Source organism: Piliocolobus tephrosceles, chromosome 7 (genome assembly GCF_002776525.5).
Source record: "Piliocolobus tephrosceles isolate RC106 chromosome 7, ASM277652v3, whole genome shotgun sequence".
NCBI lineage: Eukaryota > Metazoa > Chordata > Mammalia > Primates > Cercopithecidae > Piliocolobus > Piliocolobus tephrosceles.
Window position 1 is genome coordinate 122,649,807 of NC_045440.1, and position 23,277 is coordinate 122,673,083.

The 23,277-nt window shown below is 43.0% G+C and overlaps 1 protein-coding gene and 1 long non-coding RNA gene across 2 annotated transcripts in view; one reads left to right on the top strand and one right to left on the bottom strand.

The window, feature by feature from the left end:
• The first annotated feature begins 1,492 nt into the window (after positions 1-1,492).
• The window catches only part of MAL2 (mal, T cell differentiation protein 2), a 36,253-nt gene continuing 14,468 nt past the window's right edge, over positions 1,493-23,277 (top strand). The window contains exons 1-2 of the mRNA XM_023224786.2: positions 1,493-1,742; positions 15,720-15,890. Coding sequence (XP_023080554.1) covers positions 1,611-1,742; positions 15,720-15,890 — 303 coding nt within the window. The 5' untranslated portion in view covers positions 1,493-1,610. The remainder of the gene's footprint in view (positions 1,743-15,719; positions 15,891-23,277) is intronic.
• LOC111551017 overlaps positions 7,566-23,277 on the bottom strand; it is a 31,378-nt gene continuing 15,666 nt past the window's right edge. Inside the window, exons 2-3 of the long non-coding RNA XR_002734237.1 lie at positions 15,378-15,542; positions 7,566-8,562 (exon numbers count right to left, since the gene is read on the bottom strand). This is a non-coding gene — a long non-coding RNA (uncharacterized LOC111551017). The remainder of the gene's footprint in view (positions 8,563-15,377; positions 15,543-23,277) is intronic.

A 23,277-nucleotide genomic window follows, 5' to 3' on the forward strand; every position in this document is an offset into this window, starting at 1 on the left:
AGTTCATTCACTAAAATATTTTGGGCATATTGTAGCTGCTGATCATCTCCATGATTACTTCTTTGAAGTCTTTCCTTTGAACATTTTTTTAAGTGCTTACTGAGAATTCTTAGGCAGAAAATAAAGCAGAAGGATCATCCCCTGCCAATCAGAGTCTGAACACAGAAAGGGCTCATCAATCAAACAAATCAATGCAGAAAACTTAAAATTTCCTGTTAAATAAACACTACACATTAAATACCAGAAAGTGGTGACTAAGAGGTGGAGAGAGGAGGGATATACAATAGGTTTCACCCACACCCTGTTTTGTGGTTTTTACCCGGATGCCACAACCACACCTATGAGTTTCACTTATAAAATAATAGAGAAGTCGAGTAACTAGAATCTGCTGACCAGAGCATAGTGCTAAATACAGTTCCTCGGAGACTGAACCTGACGGACAAGGTCAGGATTCAACTTGGAGAACGTCTGATGAGATTAGCTAATGTTTTCTTCTTTCCAACGTGGTCTACCTGTGTGTGCTGATGCGTGTAGATTTGCTCATCTTTAATAGGTGAGAAAATTAAGCTCATTTCCTCTACTGAACTTACAAAATGTTGACGTTAAAACCAAGGATAAAATGGAGATAAATGGGGATAAACTAGAGCAGGGAATTCGAACCATACATAGAATTAAAAAAAAAAAAAAAAAAAAAAGTCCCCTTAAGCCCCTAAAGGCAATAAGCAAGTAGTTTTATACCAGTGAAATCAATAATTAAAAGTTCTACGTAAAACAATATAACCCATGCAACATCGTGTGTCCATTGAGCAGTGATACGCGCGTGTGTAAGGAAAAGAGCTGTCATCATATCAGCTAGCATTTAAGGAGCTTACTGTGCGCTAAACTTTTTTCATGTTATGTGATCTAATGTGAGCTTCTACGCCAGTGGGTTTCACATCCCCGTTTCACGGACGAGGACACCTCTGGTGACCTGCAGGGACCCCGCGCCAGCGGCTGCTGCAGCTGACTCATCCAACTCCCACGCGTGACGCTGCCCGAGTGGCGTTTAAAAAAATCCCACTCGAGTCCCATTTAAAACATATGCACCCCACTTTTTAAGTGTGACTGGTGACCTCGATTTTACCTTCTGAGTCACAGCCCCAAGACCTGTGTATCTGTCAGATTGAGCACAGTGGGCGAGGGCGCGCTCTGAGACTTGGGGAAAAGACAGGTGGAAAGCACAGTTGCAAACTAAGGGCAGGGCTAGAAGGTAAAAATAGCGATCAGGTGTGTGGGGCCGCGCATGGAGACGCCCGGGGAGCGCTGGCGCTGGCCAGCGGAGCAGGAGGCGAGGACGGCGGAACTGGGAGGACCGCGCCCGGCGGCGGCCGCACCTGTGCACGTGATCGCGAGGGGCTCGGGAGACCGGGTGGAGCCGCGTTTACCTGGGCCCACGTGACGGGGAGGGGCTCCAGGACCCCCACGGCCACGCCTCCTCCCGCGCGGCGCGCCCGGACCCCGCGGAGCCGAGCTGCGGCGGCGGCGGCGGCAGGAGCCCGGGAGGCGGAGGCGGGAGCCGGGAGGCGGGAGGCGGCGGCGGCGCGCGGAGACGCAGCAGCGGCAGCGGCAGCATGTCGGCCGGCGGAGCGTCAGTCCCGCCGCCCCCGAACCCCGCCGTGTCCTTCCCGGGGCCCCGGGTCACCCTGCCCGCCGGCCCCGACATCCTGCGGACCTACTCGGGCGCCTTCGTCTGCCTGGAGATTGTAAGTGGGGCCGCCGGAGCGAGGGTCGCGCGGGGAGCGAGGACAGGCGGCGGCATCCTTGTCCCCCGGGCTGTCTTCCTCTGCGTCCGCCCCCGGCCTCCTTCCCTTCGACGTGGCCTTTTCCTGCGCTCCCTCCTGGGGTCCTCTCCGTGCCCCGCGCCGCCACCCGGGTCCTCCAGCCCAGCACCTGTTACGCGGGCACCTGCTCCCCCGCGGGCGCCGGAAATGGCCTGGGGAGGGCGAGCAGGCGGCCCGGCAGGGCCGACCACTGGGGATGTGGAGGAAAGAAAGGTGTTGGGGCTCGCAGGCGCCTTTAGAAACCCAGGGCATGGCCAGGGGCAGCGCTTGGCCGAGGCGAGCGCCTGGCTCTCGGCCTCGCCTGTTGCTAACCTGCCATTTTGTTGGGTCGTGCAAAGGTGTAGCCGATTACTGTGTGACCTGGAGGCTGCCACGCTGTGGAAAGTGGGGGCGGGAGGCAACAGGAAGTGGAAGAGGGCTGCGGACTTGAGTATGCTTTTTTCCCCACTCACCCTTGCCATCATTAGTGCCCTTTGGATTGGAAAGAGGAGCTGGGCAGGAGGCAGGGCAAGGAGAAAGGTGAGTTACGTGTCATGCCCTTGGCAGTTTCTAATCCAGTGGGCGTGAGAATGGTGGGGGAAAGGTGGAAACGTGGCTGTCGAGTTCTTCTCTGCCTGCCTTTGCACCTTCTCACTTCTGGCCTCCCTACGCAACTCCAAACCTTTTTAGCACACTTTGTTGGGTCCAAGTAAAGGTGGGGTCACCTGCCTGTCGTGCAACATTTTTGGGTAGCTCTTGAACTTTTTCAATGGCATTTTATGGAGTTGGAAACTTTCGAAGCTCCTTGTGGACAAGGAGAACATGTGCAAATATAAATTGGGCAACCAGAGGTTGCATCATGCCCTGAGAATGGCAAATAAAAAGTGCTCGGTTTAGGATTTTCATCTCTCCCCTCACCCTCGCCTTTGAGCTTGCATAACCTGGATTTGGGTCGCTTTGGTTTCACTTTTGTGCTTGTGGAGCTGGAACACCTTGTGAGCACTGTTCTATTATGCTAAGGTAGCCACACCACCCTAAGTTAAGTTTAGCCCCGATTTGAATCTGAAAGAGGAGACGTGAGTGAGTTGCAGACTATGACATCAGTAATGGGATCCTGACTGCGAGGCTGGTTTGAGTTTGAGCCTGGTCAGAAACATCTGAGTGCTTGGGATGAGGTGCAGGCATCCATGTGGGAAGAAAGGAGAGAGGATGGCATTGGGCTGGCTGCTTTGCTGTGGGAGGGAGACACGATTAGAACTGGAAGATCTGCAAAGAACGATTTCTTAGGTTCTCGGCTACTTTATTCCGTGTTCTGCAAGCTCCAGTTTTTTGCCTATCTCTTTGAGAAGTTTTTGCCATATCTGCATTCCACCTGTACTAGAATTTACAGACAGTTCATTGACATACTTTCTAAACTTCAGTACTTTTGCCTGTTCTTAAGCAATAATATACATGAAATTTCAAATTTGATATTCTGGTTATATTTTTCTAATGCTTACTCAAATATATGTGTGTATGTAAAGATACTTGTATGTGTATATGTAAATATATATTCGTGTGTATATGCAAAGAAGGCTTATCCATATGCCCTCTAATCAAATACCATCTCAAGAACCTGTAGTCATGTCAGACTTTTAGAAAACAAGACCTAATTCTGAGGGAACAGAGTAGAAAATGACTTAGTCAATTTCCCCCTCCCCCTCCCCATTATATCTTTTTTAATCTAGATCAGTGGTTAGTTCTCAATTCTTGCTGTACTTAATAACTTGAACAGCTTTTTAAAATACTGTTGCCAGCCCAGACTAATTAAATCAGAATCTCTGGGGGAGTGCCAGAGTTCACTAGTTGTTTTTTGAAGCCTCCGTGGTGATTCTAATATTCAGATTCTGATATACAGCAGGGACACACTGTGGAGAAGACAGCGCTGTTCTCACAGATGTGAATTCTCTATCTGCTAAAACTACCACCACTCCCCAACCTAGGTGGGATCCCAGACTCACAGAAGCGTCCAATCTAATCCTTTTATCTCATTTCCTCTGGCTTCCTACATCCTGAAACATGTCTCACACTCTTGGCTAGGTAGAACAGCATCACTTCCAAAAGCTTATTAGTTTGCTTCTCTCTTTTTATGGCCAACTCAATAAGTTTACATTTTTAGGCCCCCTTTATCTCCTTTACTTGAATATCAATCTCCCCCACCCCATTGAAAAATGACCAAAATGTTCCAGTGAAACTGGTGACCTTAGAGAAACAAGCGACCACACTAGAGTCAAACTATAGCTCCTCGGCTCTCATCCTTTAGGACTGTTTAGAGATACTGGTTTACATGCTTTGAGAGAGCAGAGATCAAAGCTTCCTTGTTACCCCTACATTTAGAATACCCTTCTTGAGTGGATGTACAGATAGAAGCTAAGTGAACACTTTTGAAGCAACTTAGCTCCTAGATGTCTCAATTTCCATCTAATTTTCTGATTCTTTTAAGATTTGCCATCTCCCATGGCTCCTTCTTAAGAAATTCCTCAACTTGTAAATTAAATGTGAGAATTTCCCAGGCACTGTCCTAAATGCTAAGTGATCTCCATTCTGGGGACCCATTATTTTAACCTCTGCCAGTGTTTCTGGATATCCTCAAACTCCATTTTAATTTTGATCTTCTGTTCAAATCCGTTTAAGAGTTCTTCATTTCTGTCCCATTGCCTTCTGAAACTTATCATGTGAAAATTGTACCTGACAAAGGAGGACTGGGCTGTCAATAGTTGACTACGCTATTGACACCATGCTCTTGGAGTTCGGCTCTCACACTACTCATTTAACTTGGCTGAAAGAATTCCTTCCCAATCCCCCTTAATGTATTCTATTCACAGCCTGTCAGATAAAAGCCATTTGTTGGGGAGATATTACAAAATATATAAATAGTGCCAGCCTACCAGCACCAGAAAAAGCATTATAGCACTGACTTCTTAAGTGGAGAATATTATAACCTCACATGCATAGTGATTTTTTTTTTTTTTTTTTTGAGATAGGTGTGTTCCACTCCCGAGTACCTAGTTGTCAGCTTTTTGTTTTGGCCTTAGCAATACTTACCAATGCGTGCTTGCCACAGAGTTTAATCCTAAGTTAATATTGCAATGCTAAGCCTTTTAGCTTAGAATGGAAGACATCACCTTCAAAATTCTCATTTTCAAAACCTCACAGTTTTCTGAGTGAATATTTTATAAAAATCACTTATCAGGCATTTACTGCATTTACTGAATACCTACTATGTGCAAGACACTCCTTTGGGAACAAAGATGTTTAAACCCTTCCTCACCAGAAAGACCTATAACCTAGTTGAGAGTGTATTCACAAAAGTAACTACCATTCAGGGAAGAAATAATTAAGTATGGGAAGTGAACTGCAGCTAAAACATTTTCCAGGTGGGTCTATCTACTTTAAAAAATAACATTGGAGCATCTGCACTATTGGGCTGAACAAGGTATTTAGGGTCGCTGCTCCCAATGAGCTTATCTTGTAAAATGCACAAGAAAAATTGAAGTTTTACTAGTACTAATCACGAAAAAGAATACAGATAATCATTTAATTCATTGTGTGTTTAAGAAACTACTTATATTCCCGAAGTTATTCATTCACATTTATCTTTGTGGGAGATACTCTAGGATTCTTATTCACATACTTCTAACTGTAGTGTTTTGGGTGCCATAGTAATTTTCATTTACTCAGCTTATAATTAAGAACACACTATGCATCAAGCCTTCTTTTATGCCCTGAAAATAGAGTAAGTAACATAGTTCCTGCCCTTAAAAGAAATTACTGTTTGGTAGAATATAAAGTCAAGAAATAATTACAGTGCTGTGTATGAATTGCTAAATAGGTTTATAAAAAGTATTGTGGAAAAGCAGGATAGAGTACACCTGACTTCTAGAGAGGCCAGAACAGGCAGCTTTCATGAGGCAGGGACATTTGAGGTTAGCCTTCAATAATGAGCCATGGTTCATTAGAAAATGGGTAAGAGAATTCCAGGTAGAAACAAGGACAAGTACAAACACGGAGACAAGAAGGACAATGGCAAGAAAGTTCCATCAGTTGTGAGATTTTGGTGGGCAGTGGCAGAAGAAGGAAAAACGGCAGGTAGGACTCAGGTTCTGGTTTGCTGAGAAATGCTAGGCCGAGGCATTGGATTTATTGTCTGATGGAAAGCTGCTGAAGGACGGAGAAAAACTGGATCCAACTTGTGTCTTAGAAACCTTTGAGTGATGAAGTTTGGTTGTAAAACAAAGAGACTGAAGGCAGGGAGAGCAGTTGGGGGCTTATTGCAATAATTTAGATAAGGGATGAAAAGAACCTGAAATAGAACCAATGAAAGAAGGATGGAGAAGAAGAGAGAGAGGTTTGAGGTTTGGGAAGTCAACTGAGTACATAAAGTTTGATTTGCCCCAAAATGATACCTAGACTAAACTTAAATATAAGATGTAACTCAGAGGAATTATGCCAGAAAAACAAATGTTAATGAAAGGATGATTGTGAGGGAGGGGCTTTAGGGGAGGCAGGTTCAGTCATGCAGATAAATCTATGGAAGGAACTTCAGGTTATTTTCAACTGAAAGCTTTGACTTTGGACTAGGAACATGTATATGTTCTGATGCATAGAGTTTATTGCCTGGAAAATAAATTTTGACTGTGAAGGGACATTGTTTATTTGCAGTGTGCAGGCGGGAGCTGTCCATGGACATAGTTGTCTCCTAAATGGGTTTTAAAACTGTATTTTTTTTTTCCTTTGCCTCTGGATTAAAAATCTCCATCCACATTAGAATAACCTTTAGGCTGGGTGCTGTGGCTCATGCCTGTAACCCCAGCACTTTGAGAGGCTGAGGCAGGTGGATCACCTGAGGTCAGGAGTTCGAGACCAGCCTGACCAACGTGGTGAAACCCCATCTCTACTAATAATGCAAAATTAGCCGGGCGTGGTGGCGCATGCCTGTAATCCCAGCTACTTGGGAGGCTGTGGCAGGAGAATTGCTTGAACCTGGGAGGCAGAGGTTGCAGTGAGCCGAGATCGCACCATTGTCCTTCAGCCTGGGAAACAAGAGCGAAACTATATCCCCAGAATAATAAATGAATAAATAAATAACCTTTAAAGGTTCATAAAGGAAAACAACCCAATGCCCCTGCCAGAGATTATTATCAACAATCAGTTGCTCTGACTGGCAGTCCTTTGAAAAAAAATGTGAAGAACTGAAATACGGAAAACTTTAAACAAAGTAGCTGAAAAGATTCACCTTGAGCTCCAAAGGAAAAAGTCATGGAGAACAGATTTGTTTTGTAGAGCCTGATAGAAATGTTTTATGTGGGGGTAGGAGCTGTGGGCATGGTGTATTTGCAATGATATGGCTGAATAGAAATGACCCTGTAATGACAAAGGACAGGAACCAGGTTGGTGTACCCAGTATCATGCATGTGCAGTACTTAACAAATGCTACTTGTTTGTTCTATAGTACAAACTGAGCAGTATGTGAAAATAGTCTGGAGACACCATGTCCTTTTATAGATAACATATATACAATCTCCACTTTTGTATAATAGCTATGAGAAGGAGGAAGGTAAAAAGAAAGAAAAGAGACAGTGATTTATACAGGTCTGGCCAATATCAGGGCATTGGCACGCAGGAACGATTTTAACCTAAAAGTGACTACTAGTAACCTACAAACATGAAAAGAGAATTTTCAAGATCAAGAGGAATTATTATAAAGAAGAATAAAAAGAACCAGAACATATTTCTCCCTGGAATATGACCTCTCCGTTTTAGGGTGTCAGCTATTTAAGCAGCTGAATTGGAGGTTTAGGTCACATGTGGGGGAAGAAAGTATAACTCTCTTCAGCACTCCCAGACATATTTTTAAAGCCTTCCAATGTAAAGCTAAAAAGTAGAACTTCTTTTGCAATGAGTATTAAGATATTTTGGTCATAAGCCTCTTATGTATATGTCATTTCTCATTACATCCCAGAATTTGTTCTGTTTTCCTAATTAAATAAATAAATAAACACCTTGCTGCCTTGCATCACTAATGCAGGGCTATGCCAGGGCCAGTCCAAAAGTAGTTTGGACGGAAGTCAGCATAGTTAGAGGACAGATGGGGACTGATGAGGAGAGCAGGAGGCACTGGGAGAAGGCACAAGATTTACCCTGGTCAAAAGTTCCAGTGGCAGTTACAGTAGAAATAGGTCATGTGGGCAAATTTGGGGCTGAAAAATTAAAAATTGGGTGTCATGAACTCAACTGGCAAGAGGTACAAAGTTTCCCATAACTTTCCATCTCAGCCTCCTGAGATCTGGTGCCAGATGGTGGATGTCACCAGTAATAATTTGAGAATTGAGAAATACATGTTCTCGCTTCACTTGTTCTCATGCCTATTTTTGAACATCCACCATGAAGCGGGGAATGAGCTGGGCTCCAGACAGGCGTGTGTTCCTAGCATCCCAAGCTGCACTCCTAGAGCATTCTCTTCTGGAACCACTCATTACACACGTTGGTTGGTGTCCATTCGTTTCAAGGAGGATGGATTGAGGACCTTCTCTAGAAAGCACCATCCTGGGTTCTGAGCGTACAGAGATGTTGAAGGCAATGTCACTGACTCTGACGTCACAGTCTGGTGGGTGAAACGGGCATGTGGATCCATGATTTCAATGCAGTTGTAATTGCTGTGGAGAATACAAGCGTCAGTAACCGTGGACGCACCGAGAGATGGCACTTGGCCAGGGAAGTCTTTCTGGAAAACATGGTAACTGGAGTTTAGTTATCCAGCAAAAGTTTTACTGGCAGCATGCTAGGCAGAAGCAGGGACAAGTGTGATCATTTCTCTATGCTCAGGGGAAGAGGGACAGAGGCTGGAGTGCAAAGAGAGAGGGTAGTAGGAAAAGCAGCATTACAGGGGCGATGATGAGCTTGGGGAGGGGAGAGCAGTATGCCTCGTAGCGGTACCAGTGATCTACAGTCGCACTGTGAATGAATCCACACTTGTGTGGGCTGCCTTGTAAATACATCTACCAGTTATTATATTGTATCTGTTGGCTGAAGTATGTTGCTAGTTTAAAGAAATCTTTCAAAATGCAAATTGTATGTAAAATGGAGCTAATTGTAGGTAATTTTTTTTCTAGCTGGTAAATTTCTTTTTTTTTTTTTTTTTTTTTTTTAAGACGGAGTCTGGCTCTGTCGCCCAGGCTGGAGTGCGGTGGCCGGATCTCAGCTCACTGCAAGCTCCACCTCCCAGGTTTACGCCATTCTCCTGCCTCCGCCTCCCAAGTAGCTGGGACTACAGGCGCCCGCCTCTTCGCCCGGCTAGTTTTTTGTATTCTTTAGTAGAGACGGGGTTTCACCGTATTGGCCAGGGTGGTCTCGATCTCCTGACCTCGTGATCCACCCGTCTCGGCCTCCCAAAGTGCTAGGATTACAGGCTTGAGCCACCGCGCCCGGCCTTCTAGCTGGTAAATTTCTGTACATACTGAACACTTCTATAACCATGATGTTTCCTGTGCAGCACCCCATAAGTAAACATCCATTAAAATAGAAGGGGTTACAAGTAGATAAAGTGTTCTGAACTTTTGGGTGGGGGAGCCACATGCCCCTTTGTGATTCTGATGAAAGATGTGGACTGTGTCCTTAGAAAAATGCATATGTACTTGTCTACCCTATTTTATATGATTTTAGGGAATCATATGGAATATGGGTAGAAACCCTGCTTTAGAATGAACACTAAACCATGAGAGGGGCAGAATAGCAGGATGTTAAAATCCTAAGTTCTGGAAGCCAATTGCCAAGTTCAAATTTCAGGTCTAACACTTATTAACTATATAACTAGGGACAAGTTATTAATGGATTTGTACCTCAATTAACTTATCTGTGAAGTAGGAAGAATAATATTCTCTCAAGGTTTGTGAGGATTACATTGGCACAAATAAAACCCTTATAACAGTGCTTATAACATAAGCGCTCAGTAAATGTTAAGTAATATTTCTGCTATCATCATTAGCTTCAACCTCTTACTCTAACTCTACAAGTCAGACTGAAAGACAAATATTTTTTCAGTTTTACTCTACATTTGCTGGTTGTTCATTCTCACTGCAGTAGAATAATGAAATATCCAACATATAGATAATATAATTAGAAGGAGGGAGCTTAACAGGGAAGATTCTAAATAATGTTTTCCCTTATAGGATAGTTTAGCCAGTCTTTATCCTTTCAAATTCACTTACCTTTTCCTCTTCTCATTCCAAACATTAATTGAAAATAGGTTACAGTAGAAATTAGCCTGTTTACTTTGTGGGTATACTAAGATGGAGGTGTCACGTTGGTTTGAAAAAATGTTTAGCTGTCAGAGGGTATGTTTAAAAGCAGATAATTGGGAAATAAGTGACATTTGAAAAGAAAAAGGGCATTTGCAAAAGGAATCCTCTGGGAACGTAAGACCGTCCAAATAGGAGATGAGTTAAGTCTGTAATTCATGCACCCAGGATTGCAAGAGTTGCTACTTGCTCAAGAGCATGCTTTCCCGTGGGACTATGTATTTTTCCCATTCCACAGTTTCTAGTGAAAACATGTTTTAACATCAAACTCTGAGGGTTCAGTTTAGTGTGATTGGCGGGTAAGTACTTCTGTGGTTTTCTTACGGGAGGGATTCAGCCAAGTCATACCTTTCTGGTCTGCAGAGGCCAAGCACACATAACAAACGTATGTTAAACCAGAAAGAAGATCAGTTGTTTTAGGAATGTGCAGCAATGTAATAACTGCAACTCAGAATATATTTGAGTACTTCTGGTATGTACCCAGTACACCTAAAGTTGGGCTAAGAAGATAAAAGGCAGCTGAGTCGCCGGGAAAGGCTGATACCTACTCCTAGGAGGTTTTTACCTTTGTATTGCCTGGAAGCAAAGGTAGTCTTTTTGTTCGAGCTTGAGGTTTGAAGTCGTAAGCACTGACTTGGTTTGTTAAAGAAATTTCAAATTGAGGTGCATTTGGCTATTTTATACAGAATTATTGGATTTTTTAGAACACTAGAAAGCAGTGGAAGGCAGTGATAGAGAAGGGGTCAGAATGTGGATTCAGATCCAAGATGATGAGAACGTGGGCGAAACATAATAGTTCCAAATACCTTTCTTCACAGTGTGTACTCTGCAGTTGCTACGGTATTTATCATCTGTTCTCTGTCAGATTTAACAATTTTTGTGTTCTGCTTTTTACCTCTAAAAATATGACCACCTCCGGAGTCATCTCTGCTAAACAGGAATGCTGATAATTACATTGGTTTGCAAACACTCTAAGCTCACTAATGCCCAGAATTAGATGAAGTGAATATACTGAACGTTGGTCATGTCAAGTTTTTAAGTTCAGTTTGTTAAGTTGGAACCAAGTTGGGAAGCTCAAGAAGAAAAGTAGCTTTTGTCAAAAGGAAATCACAAGGTAGGGAATAATAACTATGTCAAGGCCAGAGTGACCCATACAGCAGTATGACAATCTCAGAATGAGGATGGTGGCCCTCCATAGTGGGCTCAGTTATGTTCTTTGGTCCATCCTGTCTTCTAAAGCGATCCTAGATTTCACAGAATCTCAGTTCTAGGGATGTATCATATGTATTTACGTGAGTGAGAGAGAGGGGGCATTCATACACTCCTTCCCTCTCCCCTTTCCATCCAGCACATACCCCACAAGTGAGGAGGCAAATCTGACTCCTGTTCATGCAGCACTTAGTTTCCTTTCCAAGCCTTTGAGATGTTTGAAGGGCTATAATTCTGAGTACGATAAGAACAGTTAATCTATACTGCTTTACAGTATAACCTCTGCTGTCAAAGTCTTGGTCTGTCTTGAAAGCTTACTCTGAAGCCTGCCTCCCCTGCCTACCTTTCCAGATTCTTCCCATTATATTTCTTCTCTCCTCTCCCAGCCTCTCAGAGCACACTGTGTTGAGCTCTTTTTATAGCACCTACTACAATCTGCTCCTGAATCAGTTTTTTTTTTTTTTTTTTTTTTGAGACGGAGTCTCGCTCTGCCGCCGGGGCTGGAGTGCAGTGGCCGGATCTCAGCTCACCGCAAGCTCCGCCTCCCAGGTTCCCGCCATTCTCCTGCCTCAGCCTCCTGAGTAGCTGGGACTACAGGCGCCCGCCACCTTGCCCGGCTAGATTTTTGTATTTTTTGGTAGAGACGGGGTTTCACCGTGTTAGCCAGGATGGTCTTGATCTCCTGTCCTCGTGATCCGCCCGTCTCGGCCTCCCAAAGTGCTGGGATTACAGGCTTGAGCCACCGCGCCCGGCCTCCTGAATCAGTTTAATGGTGTCTGTTTCTTCCTTATTTCGAGCTCCTGGAGATGGAACCTTGCCTTTTTTGTTTTTTCTTGAGTGTTCTTCTACAGTGCCTAGCAGTAGGTTCAGGGCTGGCCTGTTTCAGGTCCACTCTGGGTTGAGTAAATGCTGTGTTTAATTCCAAAGGATCATACAGCCTCCTCCTTAGAGGTGTGAATGTATCATAATCCCTAACTCATATTATTATGTTTATCTATTTGGCTCTACCTGTCCCTAACAAACAGTGGCCAATTGCTTTTTATTATCCTTTGTATTTGCACATAGGTTCTCAGGAAATAACTCCGAAGAGATATTTAATAATGATGTATATTTCTTAAACTGTATTTAAAGTTATGTAGATTATTCTTTGTGGGAGAGTAAGAAAAGGCTACCAGAAAGAAGAAAGTGGAAAAAAAGGAAAGATTGATCCACTGAAGACATTCTTATCACCTTCAGTTATTTGTTTAATAGTATGTAAAGGTAAATAATATTTTATCAGGAACCAGTTTGTTTCTTTTATAGGCACTGATAAGGTGGTGGTTAAATTTTTAAGATGCATTGATAGTCATTAGATTTATTTCATAACACTTTCTGCATCAATTGTTAACTTTTGATTTGACATTAGGACTCGAGGTATACACCCCAACTATACATTTTTTTAGACTGGTGATTTATCATTGCTCAAGTGATCATTTATGCTTTCAAAAATGTTTCTTCAAAATAGTAACAAATTATATGATTATATAATTAAAAACTTGTGTTTTTAACTTTCAGTGACTTGTGGAGTAATTTGGATATCTAGATACTTAAATGCAATGTACAGATGAGTATTGATTTTTAATATTTGGAGCTCAAACGGTTCTCATATGAGCACTAACTTGTTTACTAAGCAAATAATTGAGAGCGTGCTCTATCTCTCACTCTCTCTGGGTGTGTGTGTGTGTGTGTGTGTGAGAGAGAGAAGAGAGATTGATTCTCGCTTGAAGTGTCTTCGGGGCAGGTATGTAGCCTAAGGTTTTGTGCTGCCAAATCTAGCATAGTACCTGACTGATGGTTAGGAAGGGATTACTGTGTAGATTAATAAATGACTTGGGATGCAGAGACATATAAAGCAGTATGCTGCCAAGAAGGCCTGGTAGTGCAGATGGAGAGCCAAAGGGATTTAATTACAGTGTATCTCACTGATGTAACAAAGCCCAATAGGGAGGTAGCCCAGAGGAGGGAGGCATAACTGAGCAGGGGTGGATCTCAGGAAAAATGTTGTAAATGATGTGCTCAAGATTAGATATGAGTGGGAGAATCTCAAGTACACATAGGGAGGGAATGACATTTACGGCATGCAAGTAACAGGCCACTCTGATGTGAAAGATCTTTGTCTTGGAACTGTGGATTTTTTTTCTCGCCCTAGTACAAAATGTGAGGAGCATAGTGGCAAGAGACAAGGATGAAAAAGACATGTCAGATCACAAATGGCTTGGAATGCCATGCAAAGAATGCATGGTAGTATGGAGGAGACCAATGGTGATAGATGCATGAAACTCATTATCTTCACACCATTTCTCCTGCAGTGTTCTCTCAAGCCTAGTGGCCCATGCCAGAAATCTGAGTATTTTCCTTATCTGTCCTTTTTCTGTCGTGACTCACATCTGATCCGTTACCAACTATTATCATGTCTACTTCTAAATTTCACTCTAATCTATTCCTTTCTCTCTGTCCTCAGTGTTCTGATTCTTACACTCTGTTGGTGTAACAGTCTCCTGTGTTACACCATGTTTGTGAAATCTCTGTGTTGATAGAGCTAGAGAAACACAGATATGTGCTCTCCCACCGTCCACCCTTTCTTCCCCAGTCCATTCTCACGTTCTAGCCAGGGAAAAATTTCTAAAGGCAAATCTTTACCGTACTAGTTTCTGCTTAAGATGATCTTGGCTTTGCCGTCACCCTTAGGTGAAGCTCAGTTCCTTGGCCCGAGCTTCAGCACCTCCTCGCTCAGTCTCCAGTGCAGTTCTCTCCATTCCCCACCAGCGCATGACCCTCCTGTCTTGTGAGCTTTGTTCTTCACCTGTGCGGGGCTCCTCTCAGCTCCCGTCCTGGAACCTCCCTTTCCTCCCTCTGCTTTACCCCATAGCCCTGTGCTTTGAATTGTTGCTTCTAGGAAGCATTTTCAAATCTGGATTTAGAGCCCTTGCTGTGTGGACCTGCAGTGCCCAGTATCTGCCCAATTGTGACATTTATGAAGCAGCTTTTTAATCACTTGCTTGTCTCTTTCCTCTAATAGACTGTGAGTTCTGTGGTAACAGAAACCAAGTGTAACCTGTTTACCACTTGATTCCCAGCACCTGGCATAAAGCCTGAAATGTAATAGGTATTTATTGATACTTAGATCCACAGATATGTGAAGTACTTATTCCTCTGTCCAATACATAATAGATACTCAATAAATGATGGTAGTTTTTATTGTTTACCACCATATACAACAGCTGCAACTATTATTCTAGCCATTTTTTACTAACAAACTCTCTAAGAAGCAATGAGATCAGGAGCTGGTTTATAGTGATGTGAAGAGCAACTTCAGGGAGAGGAAGTGGAGACCAAGCAAAGATTTTTTTTTTAAGATCAGTAAATATATATTTTATTTATATTCTCGTGACAAATAGAACATGAAGTTTTTAAATGGTGCTATTTACTGATTTTTTAAAATGTCAGGTGCTTAGGGGATTCGTCTAAAGACAGTGCAATATTTTGTCATAATGATAGCCCAGTGGAACAGAATGGAACAAAACCAAACCCGCAGCATATGGTCTCCTGATTGACAACAGTAGACTCTTGAAAGTATGGTCATTTCAGTAAATGACACTGAGTCAATTGAATATACATATGGAGAAAAACTGAATCTTGACCCCCTACCTCATACCAAATGCAAAAATCAGTATAAGACAGGGTGTAGATTTAAATGTGAAAAGTAAAAATAATGAAGGTTTTAGAAGAAACACCTAACAGAGTATCTTCATGGCCTTGGGGTAGACAATGATTTTCTTTTTTTTTGTTTTTTTTATACTTTGTTCTATTGTACATGTGCACAACGTGCAGGTTTGTTACATATGTATACATGTGCCATGCTGGTGTGCTGCACCCATTAACTCGTCATTTACATTACGTATATCTCCTAATGCTATCCCTCCCCACTCCCCCACCCCACAACAGGCCCCGGTGTGTGATGTTCCCCTTCCTGTGTGGTTGACTGAAAAAATACCTTCATTGAAAAGGTGGTAGTCAGAGAATCGATAAAGTCAAAGGAAGGTATTTGTCAATGATGAGGGAATATTGGGCATGTACATGGGTTGAAGAAGAGAGTCCAACTTGAAGATACAGGTGTGGAGATGGATCAGTTCTCCAAGCCAAAGGATTGGTCTTGCACCTGAGGAAAGAAGGCATCTTGCATGATAAGGAGAAAATCGAAGGGGTGGGGTTGCTGGAATATGTGCAAGGGTCTGGGAGGAAAATGAATGCAACACAGGGTAATACAAGCGTGTTGAATTCTGCTGTATGAAAGGTATCTTTTAAGCAAACCAATCACCCTCTTTTTTTCTTTCAGCTGTTCGGGGGTCTCGTCTGGATTTTGGTTGCCTCCTCCAATGTTCCTCTACCTCTGCTACAAGGATGGGTCATGTTTGTGTCCGTGACGGCGTTTTTCTTTTCGCTTCTCTTTCTGGGCATGTTCCTCTCCGGCATGGTGACTCAAATTAATGCTAACTGGAACTTCCTGGTAAGGGCTTTTTATTTTAAGTCTACTGCAGGAAGATGGGAGAAACCTATATCCTATTCTGTTCTGAAATGCCAGACTCTCATTTCTGCCAGTTGTTTCTAATGGGAGAGAAGAGGTCCAACCACAGAAACCACTGTGGTGCTGTGTGGCTGCCTTGATGGACAACAGGGCTCCAGTTTGTGAAATCTCTGTGTTGATAGAGCTGAGAAATAATTCTGTTACTCCCACAGCTTAGATGACTTACTCAAAAACTGTTTCATTTCATACAACAAATGAATTGCATTACAATTATCCAACAATTGAACAAATGCCTTTGGGATCTAAAGGTTGTCACATGTATCTTGAAATTCTCCATTAATTTCTGCCTCAGATATTTAAATATATATTTTTTTTCCAGAAAATAAATACTTAGAAAAGGGCATGTTTCACAATGATAATGTCTGTCCCAAATTAAAAAGAAATGGTGAGTTTTTAAAAATGAATTTGTGGCCGGGTGTGGTGGCTCATGCCTGTAATCCCAGCACTTTGGGAGGCCGAGGTGGGCGAATCACAAAGTCAGGAGTTCGAGACCAGCCTGGCCAAAATGGCAACACCCCATCTCTACTAAAAGTACAAAAATTAGCCAGGCGTGGTGGCGTGTGCCTGTAGTCCCAGCTAGTCAGGAGGCAGAGGCAGAAGAATTGCTTGAACCCGGCAGAGGTTTCAGCGAGCCTAGATTGTGCCACTGTACTCCAGCCTGGATGACAGAGCGAGACTCCATCTCAAAAAAAAGTGAATAAAAAGAATTTGTGACCAAGTATGGTGGCTCATGCCTATAGTCCCAGGACTTTGGGAAGCTGAGGCAGGAAGATCACTTGAGACCAGGAGTTCAAGGCCAGCCTGGGAAACATGGCGAAACCCCGTCTCTATAAAAACTACAAAAAAATAGCTGGACCTGCTGTTGCACTCCTGTAGTCCCAGCTACTCAGGAAGTTGAGGCAGGAGGATCACTTGAGCCCAGAAGGTCGAGGCTGCAGTGAGCCACGATCGCACCACTGCACTCCAGCCAAGGAGACAGAGCAAGACCTTGTCTCTCAAAATAAAATAAAAAATAAAATAATTGAATTTGCAATCAACACAACTTTTAAAATTATGAACCATTAAATTAGGATCAGCTTTTTGCTTAGCATATAGAACTTGTCTGTCATGCTTGCAGCCATTCATTCTCTAAGACTGTTTTAGAATGACTCAGTGGATCACAGTGCTTCAGTGAAGTTCAGGAAGGACCCCCATTAGGTTATAATCACACTTTGGTGTTTAGAAGCTTACATCAGACCTTCAGTCAGGCTTTATGTATATTCCTTTCAAGTATAACGGCATATTATTCCACAGCTTTAGTGCAGATGTTAGAGAAAAATATCTTCTTGTTTTATTTATAGGGCATAAGAGGAACTGTAATCCTAAATGTTATTAGCGGTGAAGGGTAGGGAGTGTGGCTGGCCTTTAAGCCAGCCCTGGGGCAAATGGCACAGCTTAGTATAAAGCTAAGAAGGAAGTGGGGTACAGTGATTACAGTCCTGCATGGGCTTTGAGCATAGATCTGGTTTGCTTAGTAGCTGTGTGGCCTTGGGCACAATTGTTAACCTCGCCCAATTTTAATTTCTTCCTCTGTAAAATGGTAATAGCATATTTGGTATTGAGTACAGTCATTCGTGTCCTTATTAACTTATTTGTTTTTCCAAGTTTGCATTTCCCACCCATTTGTAGCATTATATCTGATGTTCAGGAAATTAAATGTAAGCGTTTCTGTTGTTTTAATTGTGCTACTCTATGAAAGTAACAGCTGAAATTGGAAATCTTTGTTTCATAGGTCAGCTGCAAAGGTTACCTGTGGTCTTTTAGCCGGAGTAGTCCACTGTTACTGAGGCAAAAAATGGTAATAGCAAGGCACAGGGTTGATTGTATGGTAGGCATGCTTTCTAGAGCCAACTCTTTGTCTTCAAGGAATTTATTAAATGTTTTCCCTATTTAGAAAGGATTTCTCTTTTTTTTCTTCTTTTGTGTGTGTGTTGTTTTTGGTTTGGTTTCTGTGTTTTTATTCAGTCATTTTTTATTATATGGCTTACTTTTGATAGGTTTGGTAATATATTTTGTACACTCTCCCAGGAAAACTTTTAGCCATGTATATAATGGAACTGTCACAAGTTGGTAACAATTGTTGCATTCTGGAACTGTTAGATGTTAATGGCTCAAAAATAGTTGTTTTCCCCTGTGATAAGTTTACCACCTTATACCATGCTTGAAGGAAGCAAGAATGCATTTTGATGAAGAACTTATTTTCTAGATGTATTTGTTGTAGGATATTGAGTTTGCTATGTCTTCTGGGTTTTATTAAGAAATTAAATTTACATTCATGATAGCTTCAGCAGTTTTTTCTGAACTTTCTAGCTTTGATATAAATAGTGAAATAAAAATATAGTATCTAATAACAGATATAAAAAATATAGTATCTAGTAACAAATATAAATACTTGCCTCATTCTACTCCAGGAAAATAAGGAGATTTTGATTTTGAAATAGCTTTTCTGTTTTTTTTTTTTTTTTTTTTTTTTGGAGAGGAAAAAATACCATTTTTGCGGAACTTTAAACAGAAGATTCTAAATTTATAGTCCCTTTTGTAGGGGAAGGGTACTAAGGAAAGATACATTTTAGAAAATAGAGCTATTTAAAAATCCTATGCGATTAAACATGTTTCCCTTCATTCCCCCCCAAGTATAACTGGCACACATTTGATCATTTGCCTGTTATGGACATCACTTAATATATTTTTATTTTTTAAAATATTTTCTATTTCAATAGCTTTTAGGGTGAAAGTGGTTTATTATTATATGAATGAATTGCATAGTGGTGAAATCTGAGATGTTAGTGTAACTGTCCCCCAAGTAGTATACATTGTACCCAATACGTAGTTTCTTTTTATTCCTCCTTCCCCTCTCCTCACCCACTCCTGAGTCTCCAGTGTCCATTCTACCACTCTATACCTTTGTGTGCCCATAGCTTGGCTCCCACTTACAACTGAGAACATACAACATTTGGTTTTCAAGTAAGAAGTGAGTTACTTCATTTAGAATAACGGCCTCCAGCTCTATCCACTGCTTAATATCTTACATGTCCTCAGCTATATTTTCTGGCCCCATATTCATTTGCTTATTTGACCTTAATGACAATTCTTTATGGATAAGTCTTCTTGTTCTCATTTTTACAAATGAGAAAACTGAGGTTCAGGGTGGTTGTCATCCGTTTTTCTTGCTGCTGTTACTGTAAACCAGGATCCACCTATACACAATGCAGCTTTTTTCTTTTTCTTTTTTTTAACTAGTAGATGGAATTTTGACCCTGAACCGAAGAGCAAAGCATGGGCTTAAGACAAGAATGTGAGATATAGTCACTCGGCGGGGGGGTGCGGGGGGGCCGGGGGAAAAAAAAAAAAGCTATGCTTGAGGCCGAGGTTGCCTAAGGAAAAGGCAAACAAGTGGGCAGTGCTCTGGGGCATGTGAGCATTGATAAGATTGGTGAAAGAGCAAGAGCACATGAAGGCAGCTAAGAAAGAGGCCGGGTTCATCTGCTAGTAAGTAGAGGCCAGGAGCCTAAGGCAGAGATTCACAAATGGTGGTCCTGGCCAGAAGAGCAGCAGCATCTTGAAACATGTCAAAAATGGACATTCTCAGGTTCCACCCTGACCTGCTAAGTCAGAAACTCTGGGAGTAGGACTCAGTTGTCTGTGTTTAAACAAGCTCTCCAGGTGGTTCTGATGCAGGCTAACATTTGAGAACCACTGACTTAGCAGAAATGATCTGGGCTGTCAAATGCAATGAGTGAGCCTTGTGGAAGCCCTTCTACACACATCCAGTGCACATCCCACACCTGGCACAAATTGGAATAGTATACTCAGGATGGCCACATACAAATATAGGTACAGCTCTCCAGGGATTGGGAAGATTTACTGAGCAGTTGACCCTATACTAGGCCCTGGGAATACAATTGTGAAAAAAGAGATCTAGCAGTTGCTCTCAAAGAGTTTGTTGTAGTAGACAATGTAAGTAAAGAAATTGTTGGCCGGGCACGGTGGCTCAAGCCTGTAATCTCAGCACTTTGGGAGGCCGAGACGGGCAGATCACGAGGTCAGGAGATCGAGACCATCCTGGTTAACACAGTGAAACCCCGTCTCTACTAAAAGATACAAAGAACTAGCCGGGCGAGGTGGCGGGCGCCTGTAGTCCCAGCTACTCGGGAGGCTGAGGCAGGAGAATGGCGTAAACCCGGGAGGCAGAGCTTGCAGTGAGCTGAGATCCGGCCACTGCACTCCAGCCCGGGCAACAGAGCGAGACTCCGTCTCAAAAAAAAAAAAAAAAAACATTGTTACATAATTAATGCATCAATTAAATGTTATGTTAGTTGCCAAAAGGGAAAAGCCTAGCATGCCAAAACATATGTGTCATCTCAGCTCCACTGGGAAGCAGACTCTAAGATGGATTTAGAAGTAGAAGAGTTTTGGTTTGGGCTTTTTGTGCATTTTGTTGTTATTGTTTAAGGAAAAGGGTAGATAACACTTATAAAAGAAAATAAAGGAGGAAGTGAGAAAGTAAGATCAGGAAGAAAACCAAGAATGATACACTCCACAAAGTCTTGACCAAATCCATACAAAACTTCAGAGCACAGCCTGTCCTTCGAGAGTTGTGTGTTGGGCACAAGTGGCCAAGCACTAGTACCCCCACTGTGCTGTCACTAGTGGGGATGGGGGATATCCAGGAAGAATGTGGCCTTGGCTCACGCATTGTAGCAGATCCCAAATCCACTGAAGCTGGAGGCTGTCAGCTACCTGCACACCTCACAGCTAAACATCAAGTTCCTTCCTGATGGAAAATGTGTGCAGTGCACAATTAGATGCTCCAGTCTCTCATCTCATACTGCAGATTCATTTCTCCATACGCATCTGGGGAGTCGCTTCTCTCGGGTTCCAGTGTGCCTTTCTTCCTGAAGACAGACTTAAAGGAGAGAGGCTAGAGGAATACATGACATCTCCATTCATTGGAGTTGGTCTTAAGGCCAACTGGTACTCATCTTCCTCTTCCACTGACCATTTTACATTCCTCTTCTCAGCTTTCCTGTCTGGTGTTCTCAGTGATTTCCTGGTGGTGAATCCAAACTCTCATTTGGGAGAGAGTGAGGGCACCTGGCAACCACATCTGCTTCAGGCCAGCGTTGCTACACTTGTTTGTTTTTAGTCACAATTGGCAGAGAGACTTCCGAGAACATCTCAGGTAGATCACCTGGGGTCTACATATAATTCCTCTCGCCCTCCTGTGGCACATACACTAGGGCAATACATGCTCTTTACTGCCATCCTGACTTCCAGCAGCTCTGCCTTCTCTTGATGTTTAGTGGCAACTACCTTTGTCAAGATGGTAACTCCTCTTCTTGCCTTTTTGTCCCTGGGCAAAACAGTCCAAAGTGGCCAGGGAGTAGCCATACCTTGTAGCTCAATGGGACTATTGCTGTATCCTCTGTCAAGAGTACCCCTTTGGGGAAAGGATCCTTGACCATGAAAAACCTAGAGTTGTGGGGACAGAAATCATAAAGGATTTCAGCAGGTTATTAGAAGTCATGACAACTGGAGAAACTCTTGCTTTTACCCCTAAGTTTCCATTCTTCCAATGGAGACATAATAACATGTAGGAAGCTCTTCTTCAGTGTATCTACTGCATCCTAAAGGATGACCCCCATCCTCACAGACTAGTGCCTCCAAGCTGTACCTTCAGCCAGCCGTTCCTTTGTGCTATCAGGCCAGGCCAGCAGCTTCTAGGTGGTGCAGTACGTGATGCAACCAACCCAGGGGTAGGCACCCATTTCCACTCAGGCTTTGCTGAGTAGTAGTTTCCTTGATCAGAGACAGAGTGAAAGCCTGTGAGTGAATGCAGTCTGTAAATCATTGGATATAGCTGGTGGCTCAAGCTCTAAGAGTCAGAAAAGCAAATTCATAAATCGATGCCCTAGGTAATTCTATTTTCATGAGAATAACCATTACAGGTGTTTGTTTTTGTGAGAGTGAAATCTTTTGCCCTCCAGGAAGGTAGGAGCTCAGTTTTCACTTACTACAGGTGACTGGTTGGTCCCCTTGACGATAATCCCTTATCTGGAGCTCAGAGTTGGTCTCTGTTGCTGACAGTTCAACATTCAGAGGAAGTTGTGGGTAGATCATCTTTGGCAATAAGGAAGCCATGCTCTTGGGCCTTTCCATGGCCACTTTCTCTGACCATGGGTACTCTGTTTATGTGCCCATAATGCCAGGTATGGGGTGGTTGATGACAAAGGATTGCTAACATCAACTGGAAGGGTCCTTTTGGCTACGTAGCATTCCAAAGCGATGCTTCTGGTAAGCATTACCAAGTGACAGATCTTCACATAGTATGCCTAATCCCGTATCTCTTCCTTGTCCCTGAAGCTTTGATCTGTTTTATCCCATGGCCCTGACAAGTACAGTAGGCTATTTGCTATTGATAATCAGTCTATGTATATTCTCACTATGGGCCTCTTTTCTTTCTTTCTTTCTTTTTTTTTTTTTTTTTTTTGAGACGGAGTCTTCCTCTATCGCCCAGCATGGAGTGCAGTGGCAGGATCCAGGATCCCTGCTCATTACAACTTTCGCCTCCTGGATTCAAGCGATTACCCTGCCTCAGCCTTCTGAGTAACTGGGATTACTGGCATGCACCACCATGCCCAGCTAATTTTTGTATTCTTAGTAGAGATGGGCTTTTGCCATGTTGGCTAGGCTGGTCTGTTCCACCTGACCTCAAGTGATCCACCACCTCGGCCTCCCAAAGTGCTGGGATTAAAGACACACACCACCGCACCCAGCCATGGGCCACTTTTCTTTCTGAGCAAAGTGTGTGACATGCATCATCACTCAGCTCTACCAACTGGGAAGATATTCCCTAACCAGTCTTTCGAAGCCAACTCTGAATGTGGCTATAATGCATATACAATACAGCTGCTGTCCCTTTCCACCTTGCAAGCACATAGGAGCCAACTCTTCCAAAAACAAAGCTCACGGTTTTTTTCTCCTTCAGGTGGGCATAAGAAAACCCCTCTTCCCTGTGGCCATAGGTATGAACTGAGGAAGGAGAGCAGTTCCACTCTGGTGGATAATATGAGAGCCTAGGCTACCTGCTCATGCAGTTAACTCTAGTTAACTGGTCTTGCTCAGGTCAATATATGTGTCCTTCCTATCACAAGGAGACAGCTGCTGGCCCACCTGACTTTTTGAGTTAGTGGCTTCCATGGAACCCAACTCCGGATGCCTGGCCACTGGTGTCTCATGATCAAGTGTTTCTTTTCTACCAGGTCTAGTA